A 23542-nucleotide genomic window follows, 5' to 3' on the forward strand; every position below is an offset into this window, starting at 1 on the left:
TATATATATATATATATCATTATATTATATCTATATATATATATATAAAACTAAAAGACTTTCATCAGATCTAATGGTTGTAGTCAGACTTCTTTAGCACGTTTTAGCTTTTTGATTGTTTGTTATGTATTATCTGCTCTAGCTTTATCAACGTTTTAGACACAGATATGATAATAATAATGCTCCAAAATGTGAAACAGAGACACAAAACTACCCCAAAGAGGACGGCATGCATGCAGTTTAGTGTCCCAAATTCCCCGTAACGTAACCCCATTTGTTCAGGTCCTATATCCCCTGACCAATCGGCTATCCTAACCTTAACCACTCGAGGTCAAATGCCTAACCCCAACCAATCGAGCTGCCTCGTAGGGCGGGTCTTGGCGTGGCCATAGTGGAATTTGGGACACTAAACTGCACGCAAACCAAAGAGGACTACAAAGGGACAAATATATAGATATTGCATTTTTTTTAATTAAAAAAAATGTAACACTTTCTTGAGGAAGGACGCCTAAACCCCACGCACCTAAGTCTTCCACAAAGCCAGGGAAAACACTGTTTATCATGTTGTAAGTGCCTCTACTATATGGACAGGGTTCATACCAGGAAGGAGACGGTGTCCTCTGCTCCCATCAGACAGGACTGGTTCCCACTGTCTGGCATCCTGCTCTGCTGTCAGCCACAGAAGCTGGTGACAGCCTCGAGGGGAAGGAACACACTACATGGAGAGCATCTGCATTTACACAGGTGAACTAAAAGAGAGGAGAGGAAAACACATCTCACTTGTGCTTATTATTTCAATAGCTCAATTTATTCATGCAAATAAACAGTTTTTTTTCTTGTAATACTGCATTTTATTTAGGTAAAGGTCAGCTGTCTGTGTTAGGGGGAATACAGGTACATCTGAAGGGTTTTTGTAATAAGTAAGTATTGGTATTTGAATGGCACTATGGTCACGACTCACGATACCCAGCCCTATTAGTTACACTGAATCAAATGACAGTTGTGTTGCATACAACTCACATGCACACACAACAACGCTTCCAAAACTTGGTCTCCCCAGCCCTAACCTCTCAGCCCTTATTACAGCAAAGCTACACGCAGAGTTCACCCTCTGCCACAGCATCACTCTACAAAACACGTCGGTAATGTTAACTGTCATGTGAGTATGTGCTATGTGTAGCAATGTGTATGTGGATACATATGTATTTAAAAAACGTAGTATCAGTCGCTCAGCAATTTAAGTTATGCTATGCTTCCCTTATCTGCTGAATCAGAAGCTGCTAATCTAAAGCCAACATCAGCGTTGTATTTATGTAACGTTACCTAACGTTATGTGAGGCTCTGTACGGACAACATATTTACCTAGAAAAGGACGACAGAGAATATATACCTATCATTTAATGGAAGCTAGCTTTAGTGTTAATATAAACGTTACACACTAGCCGTAAGGAGTAACGTTAGAGCAGCGAAGAAACTAAATGCGATAACAGAGGACAGGAGCTGCGGTAAAACGGTAAGCTAACGTATAACGTTATGTTTATTGAGCAGAACTGGAAAATCTGAGAGTGACAGCAAGTCAACGTCACCTAACTACACTAAGTTAAACACCGAATAAACACAAAAAACGTTAACGATACCTCAAACAGTCACTCTGTGAACAGAACCACCAAAAACACGCCACTGTATATTTAATGTTACACTAGCACAACATACAATTATGTAACGTTATCTAACAACTGCCGTGTTCCTAACTAACCCTACTAGCCGCGGAACGCTTTCAGTGTGACACTACACAGGTGATTTGAGCGAGTGTCCCTGGGAAAAAACACCGTACCGATAGATTCCACTCGGGTTCCACTCTCCATGGTTCCACTCAGCCTCCATGCACTCGACAGTGCAGCAACACAACTGAAATTTCCTGTTCGACATAAAAAAAAATCCCCAGTGTTGTAAATACAATCTAAGAAGTAGGGCTGCAACTAACGATTATTTTCATAGTCGATTAATCCGTCGATTATTTTCTCGATTAATCGATTAGTTGTTTGATCTATAAAAATGTCAAAACATGGTGAAAATGTGGATCAGTGTTTCCCAAAGCCTAAGATGATGTCTTGTTTTGTCCAAAACTCAAAGATATTCAGTTTACTGTCACAGAGGAGAGAAGAAACTAGAAAATATTCACATTTAAGAAGCTGGAATCAGAGAAATCTTATTTTTTTTTTATACAAAAATGACTCAAACTGATTAATCGATTATCAAAAAAGTTGGCGATTAATTTAATAGTTGACAACTAATCGATTAATCGATTCATTGTTGCACCTCTAAGAAGTCTAATAAAATAAGTCCAAGGAAAAGGTTCTATTAAAATTAGCCAAATACAATCGGAACCAACAGTCATTGCCATTGTTCTAGTAACTAAAAACATAAGTTCCCAATCAATATGTTTGATAGTATATTGTTTTATAAGTATTGGCCTACAATTTCAGTATTTGTGGAGCAGCATTGTTAAGAAAACGGTATGGTGCCACTTCTCCTCTTTCATTCACAAAAACAATATATGACCGAATTTGAGGGAATGCCATGACTTTTACTTTTATTTCAATGTAGCCCTGGACGACATTTTAAAGTGTGTTTATTTGCATTTGTGTTGTTCATTTGTTGTATTTTTTTTTTTTGCACAAAGTTTCAAGTCCTGCAGTTTTATTCTGAAAAGACATAACCGGAAATGTCAGTGTTGTCCCAGTGTTGTCTGAGCGGAACTGTTGAAATCGAGTTTCCTGAACCCATGCGATGACCATAGACCATAGACAGTATATAAGAAGAGGCCATGACCCATCTACTGTCTATGGCTATGACCCATGCTGGTTTGTTTTTACAGTCTATGGTTTTGACACAGGCGTAACAGTCAGTAGTGTGAACGTATGTGCTCGTTCTGCCGTGTGCTTGTAAATTAGCGAGCTGATCGCCATGATGCTGGAGAGGAGCAGGGTGACAGTGGTGGCGGATATCTTCTTCAGCAGGAGACTCTCATCTAAAGAGGAGGAGGAGGAGAAAATCCACTGTCTCTGCTCCAGAGCCTTTGTGCAGTAAGTCAAGCCTCTCATATCTGTTGTATGTCCACTGGCAGTCACTCTGTTGAACGCTCAGAAATAGCCCCCACCCTTCCACTGAACAAATCAACACTGTTCTGCTCATCTACCTCATGTATAGTTCAATCTTACAATTACAATATTGTTATTAATATATTACCATTGCACTTAACTGCCTTTATATTTAAATCTTAAATCTCAGACTATACTGATATTGCACTATTCCTTCCCTCTCTTCGATTGTTATTGTATATTTCTTGTCATTTTGTAAATTTTATTGTATTGTTATACTGTATACTTAACAGTATTTTTTTATATTTCTTACTGTCCTTTCTGTTTTTATTCTTTATATGTTAAGTGAGTGTTGTACTTTGAGAGCAAAGACTAACCAGAGTCAAATTCCTTGTTTGTTTACGCAAACCTCGGGCCAATAAAGCTGATTCTGATTGTGATGAACACAATTTAAAGTTAGACAACTGTAGGCGACTGTAGAATGAAGTGTGGATACATGGCCTTCATCAGCTTTTTTCTGTTTTTTCTGTTTTTTTTCCTGTCTGTGTTCTCTGACTCTGTCCAGGGATCGGGAACTGTATCGTTCTGATAATAGATTGCTCTCATCTGATCTGGGAGACACTGTAGTCCAAGGTATGTTATACAATTTCCTGTTTTACATTCCACAGTAGGAGGGTGGGTGGTATCTTTCAGAATACACTGGGGCTTTAGTTCAGTTGGTGTTAGGGTCGGGCATCGTTTGGATTTTAACGATTCTGATTCCAATTACGATTCTTCCTTTTGATTCCGGTTCTTATCGATTCTCGATTCTGATTCTTTGAGGGGTGGAGTTGAAACGGGTCACATGCTTATTTTCACAAATAAGAGGAACGTTTTATTTTAATTCAATGGTGGGTTGCAGTTTTACAGCTTTTTCAATGTAAAATAAAGCCACACTAGAGCGCTGCTTACTGTGCTCCATGGCTGCAACACAACAAGCGCCTGGCCGCTACGGAAACCAAAACTTGCGCATGTTAAATTGGGAAGCGATGATCAGATTTGAAACCAAATCCTCCAAACGATTCCAATAAAGAAACGATTCCTACTGGAATCATAATTTTTGAAACGATTCCAAGTAGGAATCAGTTCTCGATGCCCAATCCTAGTTGGTGTTGTTAAAATTCCCAAGTTTGCCAAGTTATCCACTGATTGAATGGTGCATTGGCATGACACACACACACACACACACACACACACACACACACACACACACACACACACAGGCTCCATCCACCCCAAAGTTAAAGATGGGTAACACACATTGCACCTTAAGCGGGTGAAATCAAAGATGTCCAAATTATGTTTCCATTTGAAATACATTTCTACTCAACTTACAGAAGAAGAGGAGGAAGAGGAGGAAGAAGGGGAGGCTGAGGTGGAGGAAGAGGAGGTGTTGGATGAAGAGACTCAGCTGATGGCCAGCATGGGTCTGCCTCTGGCCTTTGTCTGCTCCTCTGACACGAGGAGGGCGGTAAGTCGGACCTCGTGCCGGGCGTCTGTGCAGTGTTACGCTGTTTCAGTTACCTCTGTGAAATAAATGTAAAACTGAAATGTCTGGAACACTTTCTGCTGCTGAATGCTGCTTTCTTTGGTCATGTGACAGAGGAGGAAGCCTGCCACACACTGGGCAGAATCTGCTGAAGAGGAGGAAGAGGAAGACGATCTACAGGTTGACAACAAAGGTAATGCCGTTAACTCACTGTGATTATTATTATTTACTAGGGCTGCACAATCAATAGCAATATGGCTATATGGCAATATGGCAATATGGGCGCAATATGTGTTGTCCTCCCGGGTCAAAAACTTTTTTCGACACTTGACATTTTTGTCCCTTTTTCTGACTTTTTTTTGGTTTTCACTAACACCAACTTACTACCACTAGTTTTACACTACTCTTCTTTTAATTCATGGTCAGTAAACCTCATTTATATGCAATTAAACATAATATTTGAGTTAAAAAAACTGAAATTATGAATTAGTTTTGACTAATAGTTAAGATCAGAGGAACGTATGTTGAGTGGATGAGTTTAGTCAGGATACTGATTTGAAACCATTTTAATTTTCACCCGAAATTCAATGAAAGTGATCAATGATATTTGCAAAGAGCGTTGTATGGAATCCATCCTTTTTTGTCGTAATTTGGTTAAAAAGAAACTCATATTTCTGATATAGACATTTTTAAAAGGGGTCAAATTTGACCCGAGGACAACAGGAGGGTTAAAGGCAAAATACACTCACCTAAAGGATTATTAGGAACACCTGTTACATTTCTCGTTAATGCAATTATCTAATCGACCAATCATATGGCAGCTACTTCAATGCATTTAGGGGTGTATTCCTGGTCAAGACAATCTCCTGAACTCCAAACTGAATGTCAGAATGGGAAAGAAAAGTGATCTAAGCGACTTTGAGCGTGGCATGGTTGTTGGTGCCAGACGGGCTGGTCTGAGTATTTCACAGTCTGCTCAGTTACTGGGATTTTCACACACAACCATTTCTAGGGTTTACAAAGAATGGCCTGAAAAAGGAAAACCATCCAGTATGCTGCAGTCCTGGGGGGCGAAAATGCCTTGTTGATGCTAGAGGTCAGAGGAGAATGGGCCGAGAGATTCAAGCTGATAGAAAATCAACTTTGACTCAAATAACCACTCGTTACAACCGAGGTATGCAGCAAAGCATTTGTGAAGCCACAACACACACAACCTTGAGGCGGATGGGCTACACCAGCAGAAGACCCCACCGGGTAACACTCATCTCCACTAAAAATAGGCAAATGAGGCTACAATTTGCACAAGCTCACTAAAATTGGACAGTTGAAGACGTAAACAGAATGAGAACATGGAACCGTCATGCCTTGTTACCACTGGGCAGGCTGGTGGTGGTGGTGGTGTAATGGTGTGGGGGATGCTATCCTATCAATATGGGCCAATATTTCTAAAGAATGCTTCCAGCACCTTGTTGAATCAATGCCACAAATAATTAAGGCAGTTCTGAAAGCAACAAAGTATTAGTAACAGTATGGTGTTCCTAATAATCCTTTAGGTGAGTGTCTGTGTCAAACCATTCTGAATGAAGTAGTGTGGTGCTGCAGAGACGTCCTAGCCTTCAAATCCTATCCTATAGACTAGAGAAAAAAGTCTGTTTCTTACAGTTCCTCGCAAAAATCACACTATAATCATTTAAAAAATGTTTTTAATACTTTTCAACGAGAATAATGATTAAAAAAAATATAATTTCCTCCAATATCGCGAATCATATCGCAATATCAGTCAAAATAATTGCAATTAGATATTTTCCTCATATCGTGCAGCCCTATTATTTAGGACAAGTTACTGAGGCCCAGCAGGAAGCTTTATTCACAAATGAATAATAAACCAAGTAGCTCGACCAGGTTCCTCATAATTAGTCTATGACTTCATGCAGTGATTATGTTTACATGAGTCGGGTTGAAGCTTATTTCACGAAGTAACACTTTTGTTAATTCATGAAGCAAGTTTGGATCAATATGTGATTTTTTTTTTTTTTTTTTTTTTACACTGCCTTGTTTTTTTTTTTTTTTTTTTTACCTAGTTGAAGAGAAGGAAGTGTGTGATCCACCGGAGGATGGAACACATGAGACCCAAGCTGCTGGCTGGGAAACCTACTGGGGTAAAGAGGAGGACATGAAAATTAAACATTGTACTATTTCACAATAGTAAATATGTTTCAGACATTATATGTAGGTGCAACATTCTAAATATAAATCGCATGTAATGCCCAATGAAAATGACATCCTCTAATAATCAGTACACTCATATGGACAGCAAACTGAAAATAGTGTCTTGTTTTGCATGATGCACACATCCAATGCCCTCTTTTAGACAAGCAACTCCTCACCTAAATGATCTGACAAGTTCACATGCCGGTCTCACGTCCCAATAAACGCTCGAGTCACTTTTAGGTCAAAGTCACACCAGCGATCTTATGAGCTCAGACCTGTAACATTTCTGTAACACTCCCAACACGGCTGCACTGAATGTGTCCCTAAAGATTCTCTATAACTTAAAGGTACACTGTGTAGTGTTTTAAGTATTTTATTAGCTAAAATCAATGTCTTCATTCATAAATATGTCCTCATTGGTGTAAAATTACCTCTGCCAATGATCTGACTTATCCTCGTAAGCGAATAATTTCTTATCTGTATTTACATTGGACGGGCAAGTCCAAGGAGGCTTCCATGTCGTTCCACCATTTTAAAAAACTATAATCGCTGAGAGGGACATAAAGCACTAGCCTACCTGTCTAGCTAATCCACGACGCGTTTATGTTTAGAGCCAGCGTTACATGACTGAAACCAGCTGAAGGAGATCAGTGAGAGGCGCTTGTCACTACCCCGGCAAATTTGAAAGCCTGCACTGTACTTTAGTTCATAATGGAGGATCAGACTTATGCCGAGCCGTAGGAGAAGGAATCCTTGTCGCCAAAAAAGTGAATATTGGAAGACATGTTGTCATAGCTTCTTGGTACATAACGGCTACCGTAGTTGCAACGCGCATTTGAAAAAGCGAGGCGCTAGAGAGCACAATTCATTTGAATGCAAAATACAATTTCACCGCTAGATGGAAGAAATTCCTACACGGTGTACCTTTTAAGAAAGCGCATTACACGCTGTGCCAATGGTATGAAATGGTACACACTTTGTGTCTCCTGCATGTGCGTGGCCTTGTGTGAAAGTGAACGTTGTTTGGATGGATAAACAAAGTTATGTTTGCATAAAATGCTTGTTATCTCTCCAGTTGGACATTTATGTTGCCGTCACCCTTGGGTGTTTGTTTTGAGCAAGCCGCATGAAACGTCACTAACACGCCCCGCTCGCTGAATCGCTGTGAATTGTCACACTTTGGGCCCAGTTGGAGAATACACAGGCTTGGTACTAAGGAGCAAAGTCCGATTCATAGCCCATCCGACTGATTCGGACATCTTGTTCTCACATACAGCTCCGCCGGGTGATGTCTAGATCATTTCAGGTTTGCAGTGCATGTGTGAAAGAGGCTTATGCAAGGTTTTTCCTTGCTGAGAATGTGCCTTTTTAAGGGGAGGGGGAACTACACACAACAGTAAAGGCAACGAGTCTGTGTTACCGTATTTGACAGAAATCTTTGCATTTTCCTGTTATTTCTGTCATTTTGATGAACAACAAAATATATTAAATATAACCACAATTAACAAAACTGGTTAAAAAATAATATTAATATTTAAATAAATCACTGGGAGAGTCTAGTACAGGCTGACTTTGGAGATAAAACTGAGATCAACTCTCATATACAAGTTTATGTTCTGCTTGTTTTGGTAAATTGCTCTTAAACACATTTAGAGAGGATTTTTTGAATCACTATTTTTATTCTCAATTCTTGTCATTTTGGTGCTGGTGATTTCCGTTGGGGCTGGCTAAAACCTCTTTGGGAGTGAGGGGCGCCAAAAATTCCTCTATGCATAAAAAAACCCTGTTATGTGGCAGCCCAGTGATAGTCTGGTGACCTGTCTAGGGTGTAACCCCCGGCCCCTTGCGACCCTGAATAGGATTAGCGGTTACAGATAGTGGACGGATGGATTCTTATCCGTTTTCCTCTGTATCTCCTGAAGCTCAACAGGGTGAAGCTCTGCTGTGGAGCAGCTGGCTGGAGAAACATCCAGAGACTGATCCAGGAGCAGTGGCAGCGCTTTGGGATGACCCAGACACAAAAGCTGCCTGGGACAAACATGCCACGGAGACTTACTACTCCTACTGGGAGCAGTACTCGTATTGGTCAGCCCAGGGCTGGACCACTGACCAGTCCGTCTGTGATGGAAACACTGGTGGTGGAGACGCAGCAGCAGGGGTAATGGGCGGATGCATGGAGACGCACACAGAGGAATGGAGGAATGGACAGACTGGGGCTGAGAGCCAACAGATAGAAGAAGCGAAGGCTCTTCATGATGACGACGAGGTTTTGAGTGATCTGTTTGGACAGAGCTGCACGTTAGAAGCAGCTGGGAGATCTGACTCCGAGAGAGACAGACGGTGCGTGAGTGTGGCTGATATGGATCCTCCTTCTGACGGTGGGAATAGTAACAAGAGACCTGCTGCCTCTTCACAGGACAACACAGCTGAACAGACAGGTAGCAACTGAATGTATATGCGTGTGCAAGAAATAGTAACTGAACCCTTCGGATTTCCCTGCATTTCATGCATAATTGAGTCATACAGTGTGATCTGATATTCTTCAAAGTCACAATAATGGACAAGTTACCTTTGTCTGAAATAGTCACATATAAACAAATGTTTGCATGTTTTGGTGTTTTTTAAAGAATGATTTGCTTAAACATTCAGTCAGGTTGGAAAAAGAAAGTGTTTAAGTAGTTTAACCTTATTTACATCCAACCAAATGTTTCCTACATGTGTTTGATCACATGTCCACATTTCCCCGTAGAAAACTCTCTCCATCTTTCCTGATTTCTCTCTCTCGCTCAGACACCTGCAACCACTCGTCTCAGGTGGAAGATGGAGAGTTGTGGCAAAAATTACATTTTTGTTACTTTGTTGAACCCTGATTTCACAATTTCTAAGTACATTATTATTATTATTATTATTATTATTATTATTATTATTATTATATTTTTTTTTATTTTTTTATTTTTTTTTTTTTATAATTGCGTAATACTGTTTGTATTACATTCATTAAGTCAGTATTTTTAGACTGATGGTACAGATCCATTTGTCCGACACGACTGAAGCATGGTGTCGTGACGTCATATCTATGGTTGATGCTCCACGCCCTTGACCGGCAGCTGATTGGACGAATGCGTGTCGTGGGTCTGGCTTCTCGAGAATTTCAACAGAGTAACATGGCGGCTCGTTGAGAATACGATCTAGTATTTTACAAAAATAGTTCACCGAAACGTGTTTCTGAAAACATTTTAAGCGAGAAATAGGCCATGCATACTGAATCTGTCTTTATTTCACATCAACAAAGGTTAGTTTGAAAGATTTCCGTCTACTTCTACTGGATAGTCGCGTCGCGTTCAATGGATTAATTTGCATAAAGATGGGCATCGGCCAGCTTTTTGACCCGCAGCATTTTTTCAAATGCAGCGCTGGCCAGGTGGATCTGCACGGTAACGGTACAGATCCATTTCACCGTGCAACGCTTCTGTCGCGCCATGCTCCACTTTATTCCTATGGGTGACGTCAATCGACTTGAACGCGCACGCGAAGTATCCCGGGAAGCTGGCCGATGCCCATCTTTATGCAAATGAATCCGTTGAACGCGACCCTACTATCCAGTAGAAGCAGAGCACAGGGGAGACTGGGGGAAGTCTCTCGCGGGTCCTTTGTTCTAGACCGCCTACTACAAAATTGCTCAGGAAACTTTAGCGACACCACGCTTCAGTCGTGTCACAAAAGTGGATCAGCAGCGTTAGTATCACATATTAGGGTTGTAGTGAGGGTTTTGAAAAATTGCTACCATGTGCTATAATGTGTATTTGAGTTGTGCTGGTAAATATCTTGTTATGTTTTGACTCAGATTCCCAGCAGCGCTCCAGCAGCTCTAACAGACAGTACGGCTCAAGGAATAAGATGCCAAATAGAGAATATGATGACGATGATGACAAACCCCCAGAAGGAGGACATGCTAAAGTCAAACGCAGGTGCATTTGTACTTTATGTGTGTTGAATGAAGAAAATGTAAAATGCAAAAAGAAATGCTACGCACAAAAAATCCATAAGAAAGTGCTTTTCCTGTGGGCCTAAACTGCTTAAAATGAAGGCATGTATTTCTTGAATCAGTATTTTCTGTTTGCAGTCATGAGCTGGATGTGGAAGAGAGCCCACATCTGACGCCTGAGGAAGCCTGGAGCAAACTGGGACTCAAAAACAACCCAGAGCCTCTGTAAGTCTGATTGTTCACGCTCCTGTGTTTTTGGTTCTTTTTGCCCTTTCACTTGCGCTTTAAACATCTTTTGGAAGTGTGTCAGAAGTGAAGCGGCCTTCAGCAGACACATCTTGATGCTGTTCCACATTGTTTTTACATTCATACAGCTTAAGGCCCTGACACACCAACCCGACAGCCGACCGTCAGGAGGAAAGGCAGTCGGACTGATCACTCTCCCCGAGTTGGTCAAAAAAGTGCCTCAGAACACACCGAAGCGACGGCGACTTGAGCGTGCGTTCTGCGCGTGCGCGAGACGTAATATGTCTCCGTAACAGCAGGCAGCGTTAATCTGTATTGTCGCCCCAAAAAATGAAAACCGGCAGCTGATTGGACGAACGCGTCACGTGGGTCTGGCTGCTCCCGGATTTTTCAACCGGGCATAATGGCGGCGCATTCAGAATACAATCTCATATTTTACGAAGATAGTTCACCGAAACGTGTTTCTTAAAACATTTTAAGCGAGAAATAGGCCGTGCAGTTGCTGAATCTGTCTTCATTTCAGATCGACAAAGGTCAGTTTAAAAGATTTTCGTCAGATTTTGAGAGCCGTTCATCACGCTAACATAAGTGCACTGATTCGCTAGTCAGAACTCCACCAATGAGATTGGTCATTGATTCCGACTGCCCGCCCTCTGACCCAGCAAGTCAGGTCGGCCAAAATGAAGGCTGATTGCTCCTCCGACGGACGACGGCACGGAACACACCGAACAGACTCGAGTCACCGACCTCTCCAGACTGTCCGACGGCCGATTATCGGGTTGGTGTGTCAGGGCCTTTAGGTGCAGCACAAAAACGCTAAGGCACGTGTGCTTTCCCTTAAGTGGCAGGGAAAACTCTAAATTCACTTCTGTACAGTCATACATCAGGGATATAACATCATCCAGTAACTACTGTTTCTCAACACACTGTAAAATATGAAAGTAGCCAGTACAAATAACTTATTGAAGTCCATTGTTACAATGGACTACATTAGTTTTAGCTAGGCCGACCTAATAAACTGCCAGCTGAGTGTATATGTACAGTGGAAAACCAGAGTGATTATTAGAGGTGCAACGATGAATCGATTAATCGATTAGTTGTCAACTATTAAATTAATCGCCAACTATTTTGATAATCGATTAATCGTTTGAGTCATTTTTTTATTAAAAAAAATAAGATTTCTCTGATTCCAGCTTGTTAAATGTGAATATCTTCTAGTCTCTTCTCTCCTCTGTGACAGTAAACTGAATATAGACATTTGGGGACGTGATCTTGGGCTTTGGGAAACACTGATCCACATTTTTCACCATGTTTTGACATTTTTATAGATCAAACAACTAATCGATTAATCGAGAAAATAATCGACAGATTAATCGACTATGAAAATAATCGTTAGTTGCAGCCCTAGTGATTATTAAATGAAAACTGTGAGATTTGGTATTAATGGTATTCATTTCATTCTACAGGGTTTCCGCGGGGTCTTAAAAAGTCAAAAATTTCAAAGTCAAAATTTTAGGCCTTTAAAAGTCTTAAATTCGCTGAAGAATTTTGTGTTCTTGGCCTTAAATAATTCCAAATACGTCTACATTTTCTCATTGAAATGCTCCTGCCATGCTTTACATTGTAGTGTTTTTCCCCGTGGTGTTGTAGTTCTTTCTTTCCCTACTCCAAATATAATTTGCTGAATTACGAATACAAATGAGAACAACATGCAACTTATATTGCAGCCGAGTGCAATAGCACACGAGTCTCTTTCAGAACGGATTTTATTCTTCAGCTATCGGGAAGTGCAAGTTTAGCCATGTTTCCGGACTCTGATATTGACTTTTTTTGTTTGTTTTTTTTTAAGTCATGATATAGGTCTTACATTTAATTTATAATGGTCTTACAAAGGTCTTAAATTTGACTTGGTGAAACCTGCAGAAACCCTGTACTAGCTGAGAGTCTTGTATGTATGTTAAGGGCCATGGTGTGTACACATGTTGGAGCAGTCATCACACAGTAAATGGCTCTCAGGATGAGGTGGTATTTCTGTTTGTGTCTCAGGTTCGACAGTGTGTTAAGCTTCAAAGGCAGTGCTGGTCAGAAGCATCAGAAGCAGCGGTGGGCTAAGAGAGCGGTCCACAGCATCAGCAAACACATCAGGTTCCCAGAGACGTGTGGAGACAAGAACACGCAGCCACGGATCAGCAGCTCCCTCACCAAGGTACCGCCTGCAAACTGTTGAAGGGTTTACGCTGTCCGCCTGTCACACTGGGCACAGAGCAAGGCAGGAGGTCACGGCTCCAGACTAATCTTCTGACATTGGTTGCAGTGGTGCGCCTAACTTTTTTTTAATTCAATTGCACCGGCACATCATTTAGAGAGAACTGAAATATTTGTGATAAAACAGAAAATCATAGGCAACGTTTAGGATTCATGTGTTAAGACCTTTCCACCACATACTCAGAAGTCTGCTGTTGCTCAGCTGATAGCGGGCACAACATGAAAACTTCAGAAGATGTAAAGAATTGTCTACCTGTAACATATATAAAAACATATTTTTTGCAAATTAGTTTTTTAAAGACGAAACATCTCATTTTTTTGCATATTTATTTATTTATTTAGGACCAAAAGTATTAAAATTGTTGATATTCTTTTTTGTTAGCTTTCCAATGATCAGAAATCCATACCGTTATACGTATATGTCTTTAGTTGGGGGGGGGGGTGTCATCCAATTTGGGTCAACTTTGAGCATCCCTGTCTCCTGAATGTTACACTAAATGCTTGCTCTTGGGGGGAATTACTGGAATTATTTGGTCTTTGTAAATTATAGAGTGTGGTCTAGACCTACTCTATCTGTAAAGTGTCTTGAGATAACTCTTGTTATGATTTGATACTATAAATAAAATTGAATTGAATGATCAGTTCTGGTTAATTAAACCACGTTCTGACACTCATATAGGTTAACATGTAGGAAAGAAACTGTTCAAATTGAAAGGGTTAAGGTCAGAAAGTGATTGATTTTTTGGTTACACTTTACTTGAAGGTATCTACATAAGAGTGACATGACACTGTCATGAACATGTCATAAACATTATAAACCAGTCATAAACGTTTATGACATAACACTTCTTTTAGTAAGTGTCATTCGGTTTTTGTCATGACAAGTTATGGAGTTAGAGTTCATGTGTCATGACAGTGTCATGTCACTCTTATGTAGATACCTTCAAGTAAAGTGTTACTGATTTTTTTTTTTTTAGCTCTGCTGGGAAAATTCTCAGCCTCTGTAAAGCATATGGTTTAGGTGGAAAAATAAACTTTTCCATTAAATAAAATAAATAAACCACAGTGTGCATTTGGGCTACGCCATTAGTTAGTCTGGCCTTTAGAGTTGTATCAGTCTATATCCACGACGTTCCACTTCCCGGATTGCTCCGGTGCCGCCAATGTCCGTCACCTTCCGCTTTCTTTGTGTTGACATTCTAAACTCCGGTGGATTTCTGAGGACTATGGTTAACTGCTCCTCAGATCTCTGCAGGGTAAATCCAGACAGCTAGCTGGACTATCTGTCCAATCTGAGTTTTCTGTTGCACGACTAAACCAAATTTTGAACGTACACGTTCCACCAAAACAAGTTCCTTCCCGAGGCTATTTTGCAGAGGCACCGTTGCTCTGTCCAGGGCTTAGCACCGCCCAAGATGATTGTGATTGGTTTAAAGAAATGCCAATAAACCAGAGCACGTTTTTCTCCCATCCCAGAATGCTGTGTTGACTAGCCAGACCCTCCTCCTACGCGCTGTGGAGGAAGGTCTGGCAATGCGAGACTAGAGTTGGATCAAAACTACATATTTGGTTTCCACACTAGGGCACTATATGAGTTTTTGTGAAAGGAAGCATCTATTGAACATCTTTACATGACTGACGATTACCTGAATGACGGTAATCCGTATTAGTTGGCTGCAACCATGCTATGCTTTTCTCCCAATCTTTAGCTTGGTGTTATAAAGATGCAAACACAATATTCCAAACTGCACATTGGTCCGCTATGAAGTTTTATCAACCACATCAGAGCATTTGAACTCCCATCTGGCTTGTGTTGAGATGTAGAAGAAAAGGAAGGGAGCTGGGAGGGTTAAACCACCCCTATGGATTATTTATGACAGTCAGAAATGTAGTAGCCAAATGTTTTATTAGTTTGAATGTTACATAGAAGACTCTTTGTTTCACAGGTCAAAAACTTCCTTGAAAAGAACCAGAAAGAGACACAGATGACTCCATGTAACCAGGTTGAGATGGGAGGAGGAAGCACACAGGAGGATAAGCCTCCATTTCTGAGAAGAGCTACGGGAGAAGAAAGGAAGACGAGCAGGGAGAATATGAAAAGTGCTGAGGAAGGAAATACAGAGGCTGTGGAAGAAGATAGTTCTAATTCTCTGTCCAGTTTAGATGCTGAGCAAACTCTCAACTCTGCTACTGGAACTGTGGATAGTGAGAGGATGGAGGAGGAGGAGGATCAGCCCGGTAGACCGCTACCATGTCTAGAAATTCCTGACTTTCTTATATCTGACACACCTGAAGGCAACAGTGGTAAGCATGTAGAGTTAAGCGTGAAAAATGGAAAGAAGCCAAAGAATAAGAAGAGTAAACGAGCGAGGAAGCAGCCGGTCCCAGCTGAAATGGCGGCTGAACCGGAGCTGGCTAAATACTGGGCTCAACGCTACAGACTCTTCTCTCGCTTCGATGAAGGGATCCGGCTGGACCGAGGTCAGGCTGCACTCAAGTTATCTGTAGTAAAAAAAGTACCAAGTAATATTCCATTGACTTTCGTTACTGTAATGAAGCCTTTGTTGTTGTGTACTTGTATTTTTGAGCATTTTTAAAAATGACTTTTGCATTTTCTTTCAGTATTGTACTTTGTTACATTTTAAGACATTATATGAGTTGCTAAATCACATAAACACAACAATCAGTATAAACTGCACAACAGAGTGAAGCAGAAGACATGCTCCAAATCAGAGACTGAGGCAGGGAAGAAGTCGTAAGGATAGGTTCACTTTAATTAAATTGTATTTATAGTATAGGAGTTATCTCAGGACACTTTACAGATAGAGCAGGTCTAGACCACACTCTATAATTTACAAAGACCCAACAATTCAATTGTGCTAAACTCTAAGCCCCGCCCAATAAACGCCCGTTACATTTAAGCCATTGCCAAATGAGTTGCTACAAAGCTAATTAAGACTATCAGCTCCACACAACTCTCTCTGTGTTTCTCAGTATGGGTGTGTTCAGAAACTGTAGTTGCAGAAACTCAAGTGAATATAATGACCTCTTCTGAAGAGTCCATCATGTTTTTTTTAATCCTCCGTGTCCTCCTTGGCTACTAGCAACTGTGTGGAGGAGGGGTGGGGGGGCATGGTGGCGCAATCACGGAAGGCTTGTATCATGTGGACGCACCGAAGGTTTTGTTGTCATACTTAGAATTCCTCATGGGGGAGACAGAAACTACGCACTATAGCTTTAAATCCCTCTTATGGTTACTTTCTTAGATTCTGTCTGACACACACATCATTGTCATTGTTGTGTGTTTTTAGAGGGCTGGTTCTCTGTGACACCGGAGAGGATCGCTGAGCACATCGCCCTCAGGGTGGAGCACAGCTTCCCGGACTCTCAGCTGGTCATAGACGCCTTCTGTGGTGTGGGAGGAAATGCCATCCAGTTCGCCCTCACTGGAAAGAGAGGTAAGCCTAATGTGTGTGTGTGTGTGTGTGTGTGTGTGTGTGTGTGTGTGTGTGTGTGTGTGTGTGTGTGTGTGTGTTCGTGTGTGTTCTTGCACATCCATTCACCTCTATCAGTGCACAATATCAATGGTGACACATTTTTTTTCATCAGTATCTTTTTGTCTGGCACCGACTTCTACAAGAATAGTTCAGGATGTAGAGTTAGTTTTATATTTTAAGAAAGAACTAGGCTTAAGTTTTTATGTCATGAATTAAGTATTGAATAGTATTTGTAATATATTTTTCTTACTCTCGTTTAAATGCCCCACTACAGGCTGGCTGTGGTTGATAATGGTCTTCTGAGCTACTATTGACACTAATACATTAGACAATATTATCGGCGGATTTCATTTTATCACAGATATATCTCACAGCGATACATGGGCTGGAACATAAAGTAAAAGGCAGTTACAGATATAGGAAGGTGCTCAGTTGTGTAAGGCTTCAGTTGTAAAAGATACAAGACGCCAGTGCAGTGTCACAAGTAGTGGACTCTGTGTTTTTGTGTTAGTTTAAATCCTAGCCTTAGCATTCCAAATTAACCGTTATTATTTTATAGAATTATCAAGTAATCTAGTAGTAATCTAGTAAAAAAAATTATTCCGATAATTTAAGTGACTCATAATGAAAGCATGTATCAGCATTAATTTGAGATAGAAATATTCTAACTTTTGTTATGTGTCTAAGATGAAAACGTGTTTTTGTGAAATTATAAAGATGAAAAAGAATAGGTCTGAGTTTAAAATAACTAAGGTACATCAACAATTGTGTGTCATCTGCATAAATGTTGTATTTTACATTATGATGAGTAATAATTTGTATCCCAAAGGGAGTATGTATAAAGAAAATAGAACAGGGCCCAGAATGCTCCCTTGAGGAACTCCATAATTAATGTCAAGTGTGGAAGAACATTTAAGCCTCTGAATTGCCTCCATGTTTCTGTTTTAACCCTGTGATTGACTGTCCAGTGTCAATCCTAATGCAAGATTGGAAATGTAAGTCCCTGTACGGATATTCCATATATTCTGTAGTCACTGTCTTTCTGCTGCTGTTTTCCTTTTCTGTGTCATACTCTCAGTCCTGGCCATTGATATCGACCCGGTGCGCTTGAACTTGGCACGGCACAATGCTATGGTTTACAGCGTCGCTGACCGAATCGACTTCCTTCAAGGGGACTTTCTTCAGCTGGCACCTCGTCTCCGTGGCAATGTGGTCTTCCTTTCACCACCATGGGGAGGGCCAGACTACCTGACTGCTGAAGTGTTTGACATCAAGACCATGATGCAGCCCGATGGATATCCTTTGATGTAGAAGCAGGGGGGATGATAGAGCCTTACTGACAATGGTTTATCTGCTATGGGAGGAAGGACAGAATGACAATAAGAGTCCTTAAAGGAAAATTTCCATTTATTACATGGGAATTGGCCATAATTTCTATTAGTCTACCCTTGGATGTTTATTGTTTGGGTTTTAAAATATGTGCTGGTCCTAACTGGAGTGTGTGTCACAAGCTATGAGGCCTGAGGATGGCCAATGTTGGACATGAAATTTGCTGTGTATATTCATGGTCTCGAGAGGATGACCCCCTAAATCTTTCCTCTAGCAACATCAACTGCACATAATTTCCACTTGTACACATGAAATATCAAAGTCTAATGGGCAGATTGTCATTACATTTACAGTACCCTTTTACTTTGGACACTCCTCGAGTTCTCCTGTAGCACTTGCCATCTGGACAAAATGTCAGCTCTATACAAAAGAAATAACACTTTATATCTACTCTCCATTTAAACTGAAATGCAGCTTAAAATAGAAATGTTTTGAAAAAGTGGATTGTGTTTGTATTAAATATTGGTTTTCATCCTTAACTGTAGACACATTTGAGATATTCCGCCTGGCCAAACTGATATCAGACAACATAGTGTACTTCCTGCCTCGCAATGCTGACATGGATCAGGTCTGTATGTTCAGTCTTTACTGTATGTGTCTGGATGCATGAGTGGTGAACAGGCCATTAGTTATTCAGGGTTTTTCCTGGCTCAGAATGGGCCTTTGGGGGTGGGGGGGGACTACGCACGGCAGTAAGCATGATCGGTCCGCATACAGTAAAGGCCATGAGTCTGTGTTACCTTATTTGACAGAAGTCTGTGCATTTTCCTATTATTTCTGGCAATTTGATTTAAAAAAAAAAATTATATAATGCTGGTGTAAATAAAACCCAAATTAACAAAATGTAATTTTATATTAAAATAAATCACGGGGAGAGTCCGGTACAGCCTGACCCTGGTGATAAAACTGAGATTAGCTCTCATATTCAAGTTTATGTTCTGTTTGTTCAACAGTTGTTTGGTAAATTGCTCTTAAACACATATTAGAGAGGATTTAAATTGCTATTTTTAATCTCAATTCTTGTCATTTTGGTGCTGGTGATTTTCCTTTGTGGCTGCCTAAATCCTCTTTGGGGCGCGCCAAAAAGTCCTCTATGCAGGAAAAACTCTGGTTATCGCACAAAAACACTAACATAATTTACTATGTGATAAATGCCACAATGTTTAAAGGAACACGCCGACTTATTGGGACTTTGTCTTATTCACCGTAACCCCCAGAGTTAGATAACGGTCTTCTAACCGTATATAAACTAGGAACTATATTCTCAGAAAGGCGAAGCATTGCTGATCTGCTCGGGGCTTCTCAGGTGCTGCAAAGCATATCACTCCGCCCAAGTAGCAGAAGTAGCACTGCTTCGCCTTTCTGATTTTACTAGTTGTACAGTATAAAATAAATAAAGAGAACAGGACACATCTTTTCTTTCGCTTCTCTGATTCGTTCCGTTTTGTTGTCTATCTATTTCTTCACTTACACTGTCACTCTGTCGAAATATGCACACACTTGGTACACTCCATAGGGTTTGTGACGTAGTGGACCCGTGCGCTGACGTGCACTAACGTGCAAGTGGCACGGTAACTGGCCGATGAAACATGATCATTATAGTTTCAAGCGGGCTCTAAATCAAACACAACCAAGCCACACAGCCACGTAGCGCTCCACAAAATAAACAAAATATTGCATACTTATTGTGACACTTTTGATATATTGTGCAATGTGATATCGCGATAACGATATTGAGTCAATATTTCATGCACCCCTAGTAATATATTATCTCCATGTCCATGTTTCCACAGATAGCCTCTCTGGCTGGTCCAGGAGGGAAGGTGGAGGTGGAGCAGAACCTCCTCAACAACAAGCTGAAGACCGTGACTGCTTACTTTGGCAGCTTGATAAAGTCCGACAGCTAGTAACACTGGCAAAGCCATGCATCAATGTGGATTTCTACCTCCACTAAATGAGAATGGAAGACAAATTGTACTTTTCCTCTATTTCTCTAATTATACTAGATATTCCACTCAAGTACTAGAAAGTACAACAATTTTACCCTACTTTTTTGAACTTTTTGTCATCACACTTTGGTCACATTCAAATAAGAATTATTTCTGACTGAATCTGATGATCACAAGTTACCTTTTATGACCACCCTGCATGTTTGAGTTTTATGAATAATAATGCGACTGTGTCCTTTTTTTATTGTAAATTAGCTATGACAATAAATGTTTGTTTTTTTAGAATGTTTGTCATCTTCATTGTTGATATTACGACATTCCACTACACCATCAGGTGGAGTGGAGCAATCAAAGGACAGGCATTTTAATTTATGTTTAAATGAAACAGATTTAATATTCAGATTATAACTTATTTTAATGGTGTTTATTATTTGTATTAGTGTTGTTTAGAGCAGTTGTTCTCAAACTTTTTCACATCAAGGACCCCTAAACTGACACAAATTAGACCATGGACCCCCATTTGATAAGAATTTTTCCCAGGGTCCCCTACCTGATAGAATTATAGCTTTTAGATGTTTTATTACAGCAAGTAAATGAAAGCCATAAGCAAAACAGTCCTACAATCTGTCATTGTGTTACTTATGGATGAAATTACAGTGAAAATAAATGATTCCTCTTTTTGTTGGGGACCCCCTGGAACCCCTTCAAGGACCCCTGGGGGTCCCCAGACCCCACTTTGAGAACCACTGGTTTAGAACAGGGGTCTTCAACGTTTTTTAAGCCAAGGACCCTTTAACTGAAAGAGACGGAGCAGGGACCCCCTAGTACATGTATTGTATAAAATGAAGTTGCATATTAAACTGGGCCTACAATAACATTTAGGGCAGCCTAAAGCCTTTATACATACCTTTTTTGCATAGGCAACTTTATGGCAAGGCAACTTTATTTATATAGCACATTTCAGCACAGGGCAACTCAAAGTGCTTTACATAAAACATTAAACATTAAAAAGCAAAGAGCAAGATAGGAAATAAAAAAAATATTGACGAATACAAATATACAAAATAAAATACAAAAATAAAATTCACAGTTCAGTATAAAATTAATATGAAATAAAATTAACAGTTCAATATAAAAATTAAGAATAGGCAACATCAAAAAGAAAGGTCTACAGCCTTAATTTAAAAGAGCTGAGAGTCGCGGCAGACCTGCAACTTTCTAGGAGTTTGTTCCAAATATATGGAGCGTAAAAACTAAACGCTGCTTCCCCCTGTTTAGTTGTGACTCTGGGGACAACAAGCAGACCTGTCCCAGACCACCTGAGAGGTCTGGGTGGTTCATAGTGCAATAACAGATCAGAAATATATTTTGGCCCTAAGCCATTTAGGGATTTATATACTTCTGCTGGTATTTTGAAATCTATTCTTAGAGGCACAGGACGCCAATGTAAAGACTTGAGAACTGGAGTAATGTGACCCACTTTCTTGGTCTTAGTTAGAACTCGGGCCGCAACATTTTAAATCAGCTGCAGCTGTCTAATTGATTTTTTAGGGAGACCTGTAAGGACACCATTACAATAGTCAAGTCTACAAAAGATAAAAGCATGGATACGTTTTTCCAAGTCCTGCTGAGACATAAGTCCTCTAATCCTTGATATATTCTTAAGGTGGTAATAGGCTGATTTTGTTGTTGTCTTAATGTGAAAATCAGGTCTGGGTCCATGACTACACTGTTTTCAACATTGCTGGTCGAAGCTGCGCTGAGACCCTTAATCGTTCATCCTTTGCTCCAAAAACTAACACCTCAGTTTTTCCTTCATTTAATTTAAGAAAATGTTGGCACATCCAGTTGTTGATTTGTTTAATTGTTGGGCTATAGTCTCCTGGTGTTAATAAAGTTGTGTATCGTCGGCATAGCTATGGTGACTTATTTTATTGTTTACCATAGAAAACTAAGCCATTAAAATAGCCTAATAATTGTTGGCATGATTTTATAAATCATGTTTTAATGTTAAACATACATGTGGCACAGTGAATCGTTAGTGTTAAGAGAAATTTTGATTTACATACTTTCTCTCTCGTTATTATTAAACTATTTGCATAGAATAATATTATACTGAATACTCTAAACAAGATAACATGGAGCCATTGCGTGTCCTTGTCTGAGCACGGTGTGTTCCTGAGGGCATACATGCCCTCTCAGACCAGATAGGGGAGACGTCATCGACTCTGACAAGATAAACAACTGACGACACCAACTCTTGTATGATGATTATCACATTCTACGTGGTATTACAAAAGCTGTTGTAGAAAGCTTTTCGTTAGGTCATTGTCTGTACTATTCCGTAGTGCGGAGAAGGCCTCCTTGTTGGGTTCTTAAGTAAAATGAACTTTAATATATCTTCAGTGGTCTCTGTCTATCATTTGATAATATAATGATTCTAACACTTAGGATGAACTGTATCTGTGGATTGCCTTAGTGACTACCTTACCTATAGGCCAGTAGCCTATCATCAGTGGGGAGTTATATTTTCTAATATTTTGTTGGATTCATGTTAAGACTTTTTAATTTTTGAAAAATTAACAATAATTTGGAGGCCCCCCCTTGGAGGCATTGACTCTGAGGACCCCCTAGGGGCCCCGGACCCCCTGTTGAAGATCCATGGTTTAGAGCATAGACAGTCTATCGTTTAGAGCAAGGGTGTCAAACTCAGTTTCCCAGAGGGCCACTCTGGAAAATGAGAATCACATCGAGGGCCAGACATGTAGAGATTATTGACGTGTTTATTTAAGAGAAAAAGTCAAATATTTTGACTGTATTATTGCATGTCTCATATACTGTAGTCTTCTCACTTACATTTTGGGCCTCATAAAGCCCCAAAAAAGTTCGGCAAAAAAGTTCCTCAGCCAGCGACAAATACGTTGAAAAAAAGCGCCAAAAAAAAATGGAAAAAGGCCGAAAAAAAGTGACAAAAACATCAGAAAGTGCCAAACACTTCCGAAAACATGGTAAAACATTGAGTAAAGCGTCAAACCCGTTTAAACAAAGTCCCTAAAGCATTTTTAAAAAAGCGCATAAACCACCGGAAAAGGCATCAAAAATGCAGAAAAAAAGCACCAAAAACTTTGGAAAAAGCGACAAAAACTAGGTGGGCCTAAATTGATTGTGAACCTAAGGGCGTTTTCACACATACCTCATTTGGTCCGGACTTTCGGACTTTTCAGTTTGATCCGAACCAAAATTACAGGTGTGAAACCTCCCCCGGACCACGGTCCGGATCAAAAGACCAAATTTTGGTCCGACTAAAAGAGGTGGTCTCGGTCCGGACCAAACTGAACCATGGTCCGGTCAGCAGTTTATTTGTTAAGTGG

At 40.3% G+C, this 23542-nt stretch overlaps 2 protein-coding genes across 6 annotated transcripts in view; one reads left to right on the plus strand and one right to left on the minus strand.

The window, feature by feature from the left end:
- tmem68 (transmembrane protein 68) overlaps positions 1 to 1859 on the minus strand; it is a 12915-nt gene extending 11056 nt beyond the window's left edge. For 2 of the 3 annotated variants that reach the window (XM_031291058.2, XM_031291060.2), the window contains exons 1-2: positions 1638 to 1824; positions 601 to 749 (exon numbers count right to left, since the gene is read on the minus strand). In XM_031291058.2, the coding sequence (XP_031146918.1) occupies positions 601 to 660 (60 nt within the window). In that variant the 5' untranslated portion in view covers positions 661 to 749; positions 1638 to 1824. The other variant, XM_031291059.2, reaches the window with a different exon arrangement.
- A 943-nt stretch (positions 1860 to 2802) lies between these two features.
- Positions 2803 to 20450, plus strand: tgs1 (trimethylguanosine synthase 1). Of its 3 annotated transcripts, none has more exons than XM_036004723.1 (14): positions 2803 to 3086; positions 3667 to 3734; positions 4478 to 4611; positions 4744 to 4822; positions 6708 to 6788; positions 8763 to 9278; positions 10685 to 10808; positions 10964 to 11050; positions 13118 to 13277; positions 15283 to 15817; positions 16648 to 16794; positions 17912 to 18128; positions 18712 to 18790; positions 20016 to 20450. In XM_036004723.1, exons 1-14 carry the CDS (start codon positions 2968 to 2970, stop codon positions 20127 to 20129), a joined length of 2460 nt encoding a protein of 819 aa, XP_035860616.1. In that variant the 5' UTR covers positions 2803 to 2967; the 3' UTR covers positions 20130 to 20450. The 3 variants fall into 3 exon arrangements, with proteins under 3 accessions (XP_035860616.1, XP_031146814.2, XP_035860618.1); XM_031290954.2 differs by having other exon boundaries at positions 6711 to 6788; XM_036004725.1 differs by having other exon boundaries at positions 4484 to 4611; positions 6711 to 6788.
- Positions 20451 to 23542: the final 3092 nt, after the last annotated feature.

The sequence above is a fragment of the Sander lucioperca genome, chromosome 9 (assembly GCF_008315115.2).
Source record: "Sander lucioperca isolate FBNREF2018 chromosome 9, SLUC_FBN_1.2, whole genome shotgun sequence".
Taxonomy (NCBI): Eukaryota; Metazoa; Chordata; class Actinopteri; order Perciformes; family Percidae; genus Sander; species Sander lucioperca.

Excerpts from the sequence above, each read along its gene's own strand:
- tgs1 (XM_036004723.1), top strand. The coding sequence starts at position 2,968 with ATGATGCTGGAGAGGAGCAGGGTGACAGTGGTGGCGGATATCTTCTTC. Across the intron at positions 4,823-6,707 it reads TCTACAGGTTGACAACAAAG|TAGTTGAAGAGAAGGAAGTG; the intron begins GTAATGCCGTTA and ends TTTTTTTTTACC. Across the intron at positions 9,279-10,684 it reads CAACACAGCTGAACAGACAG|ATTCCCAGCAGCGCTCCAGC; the intron begins GTAGCAACTGAA and ends GTTTTGACTCAG.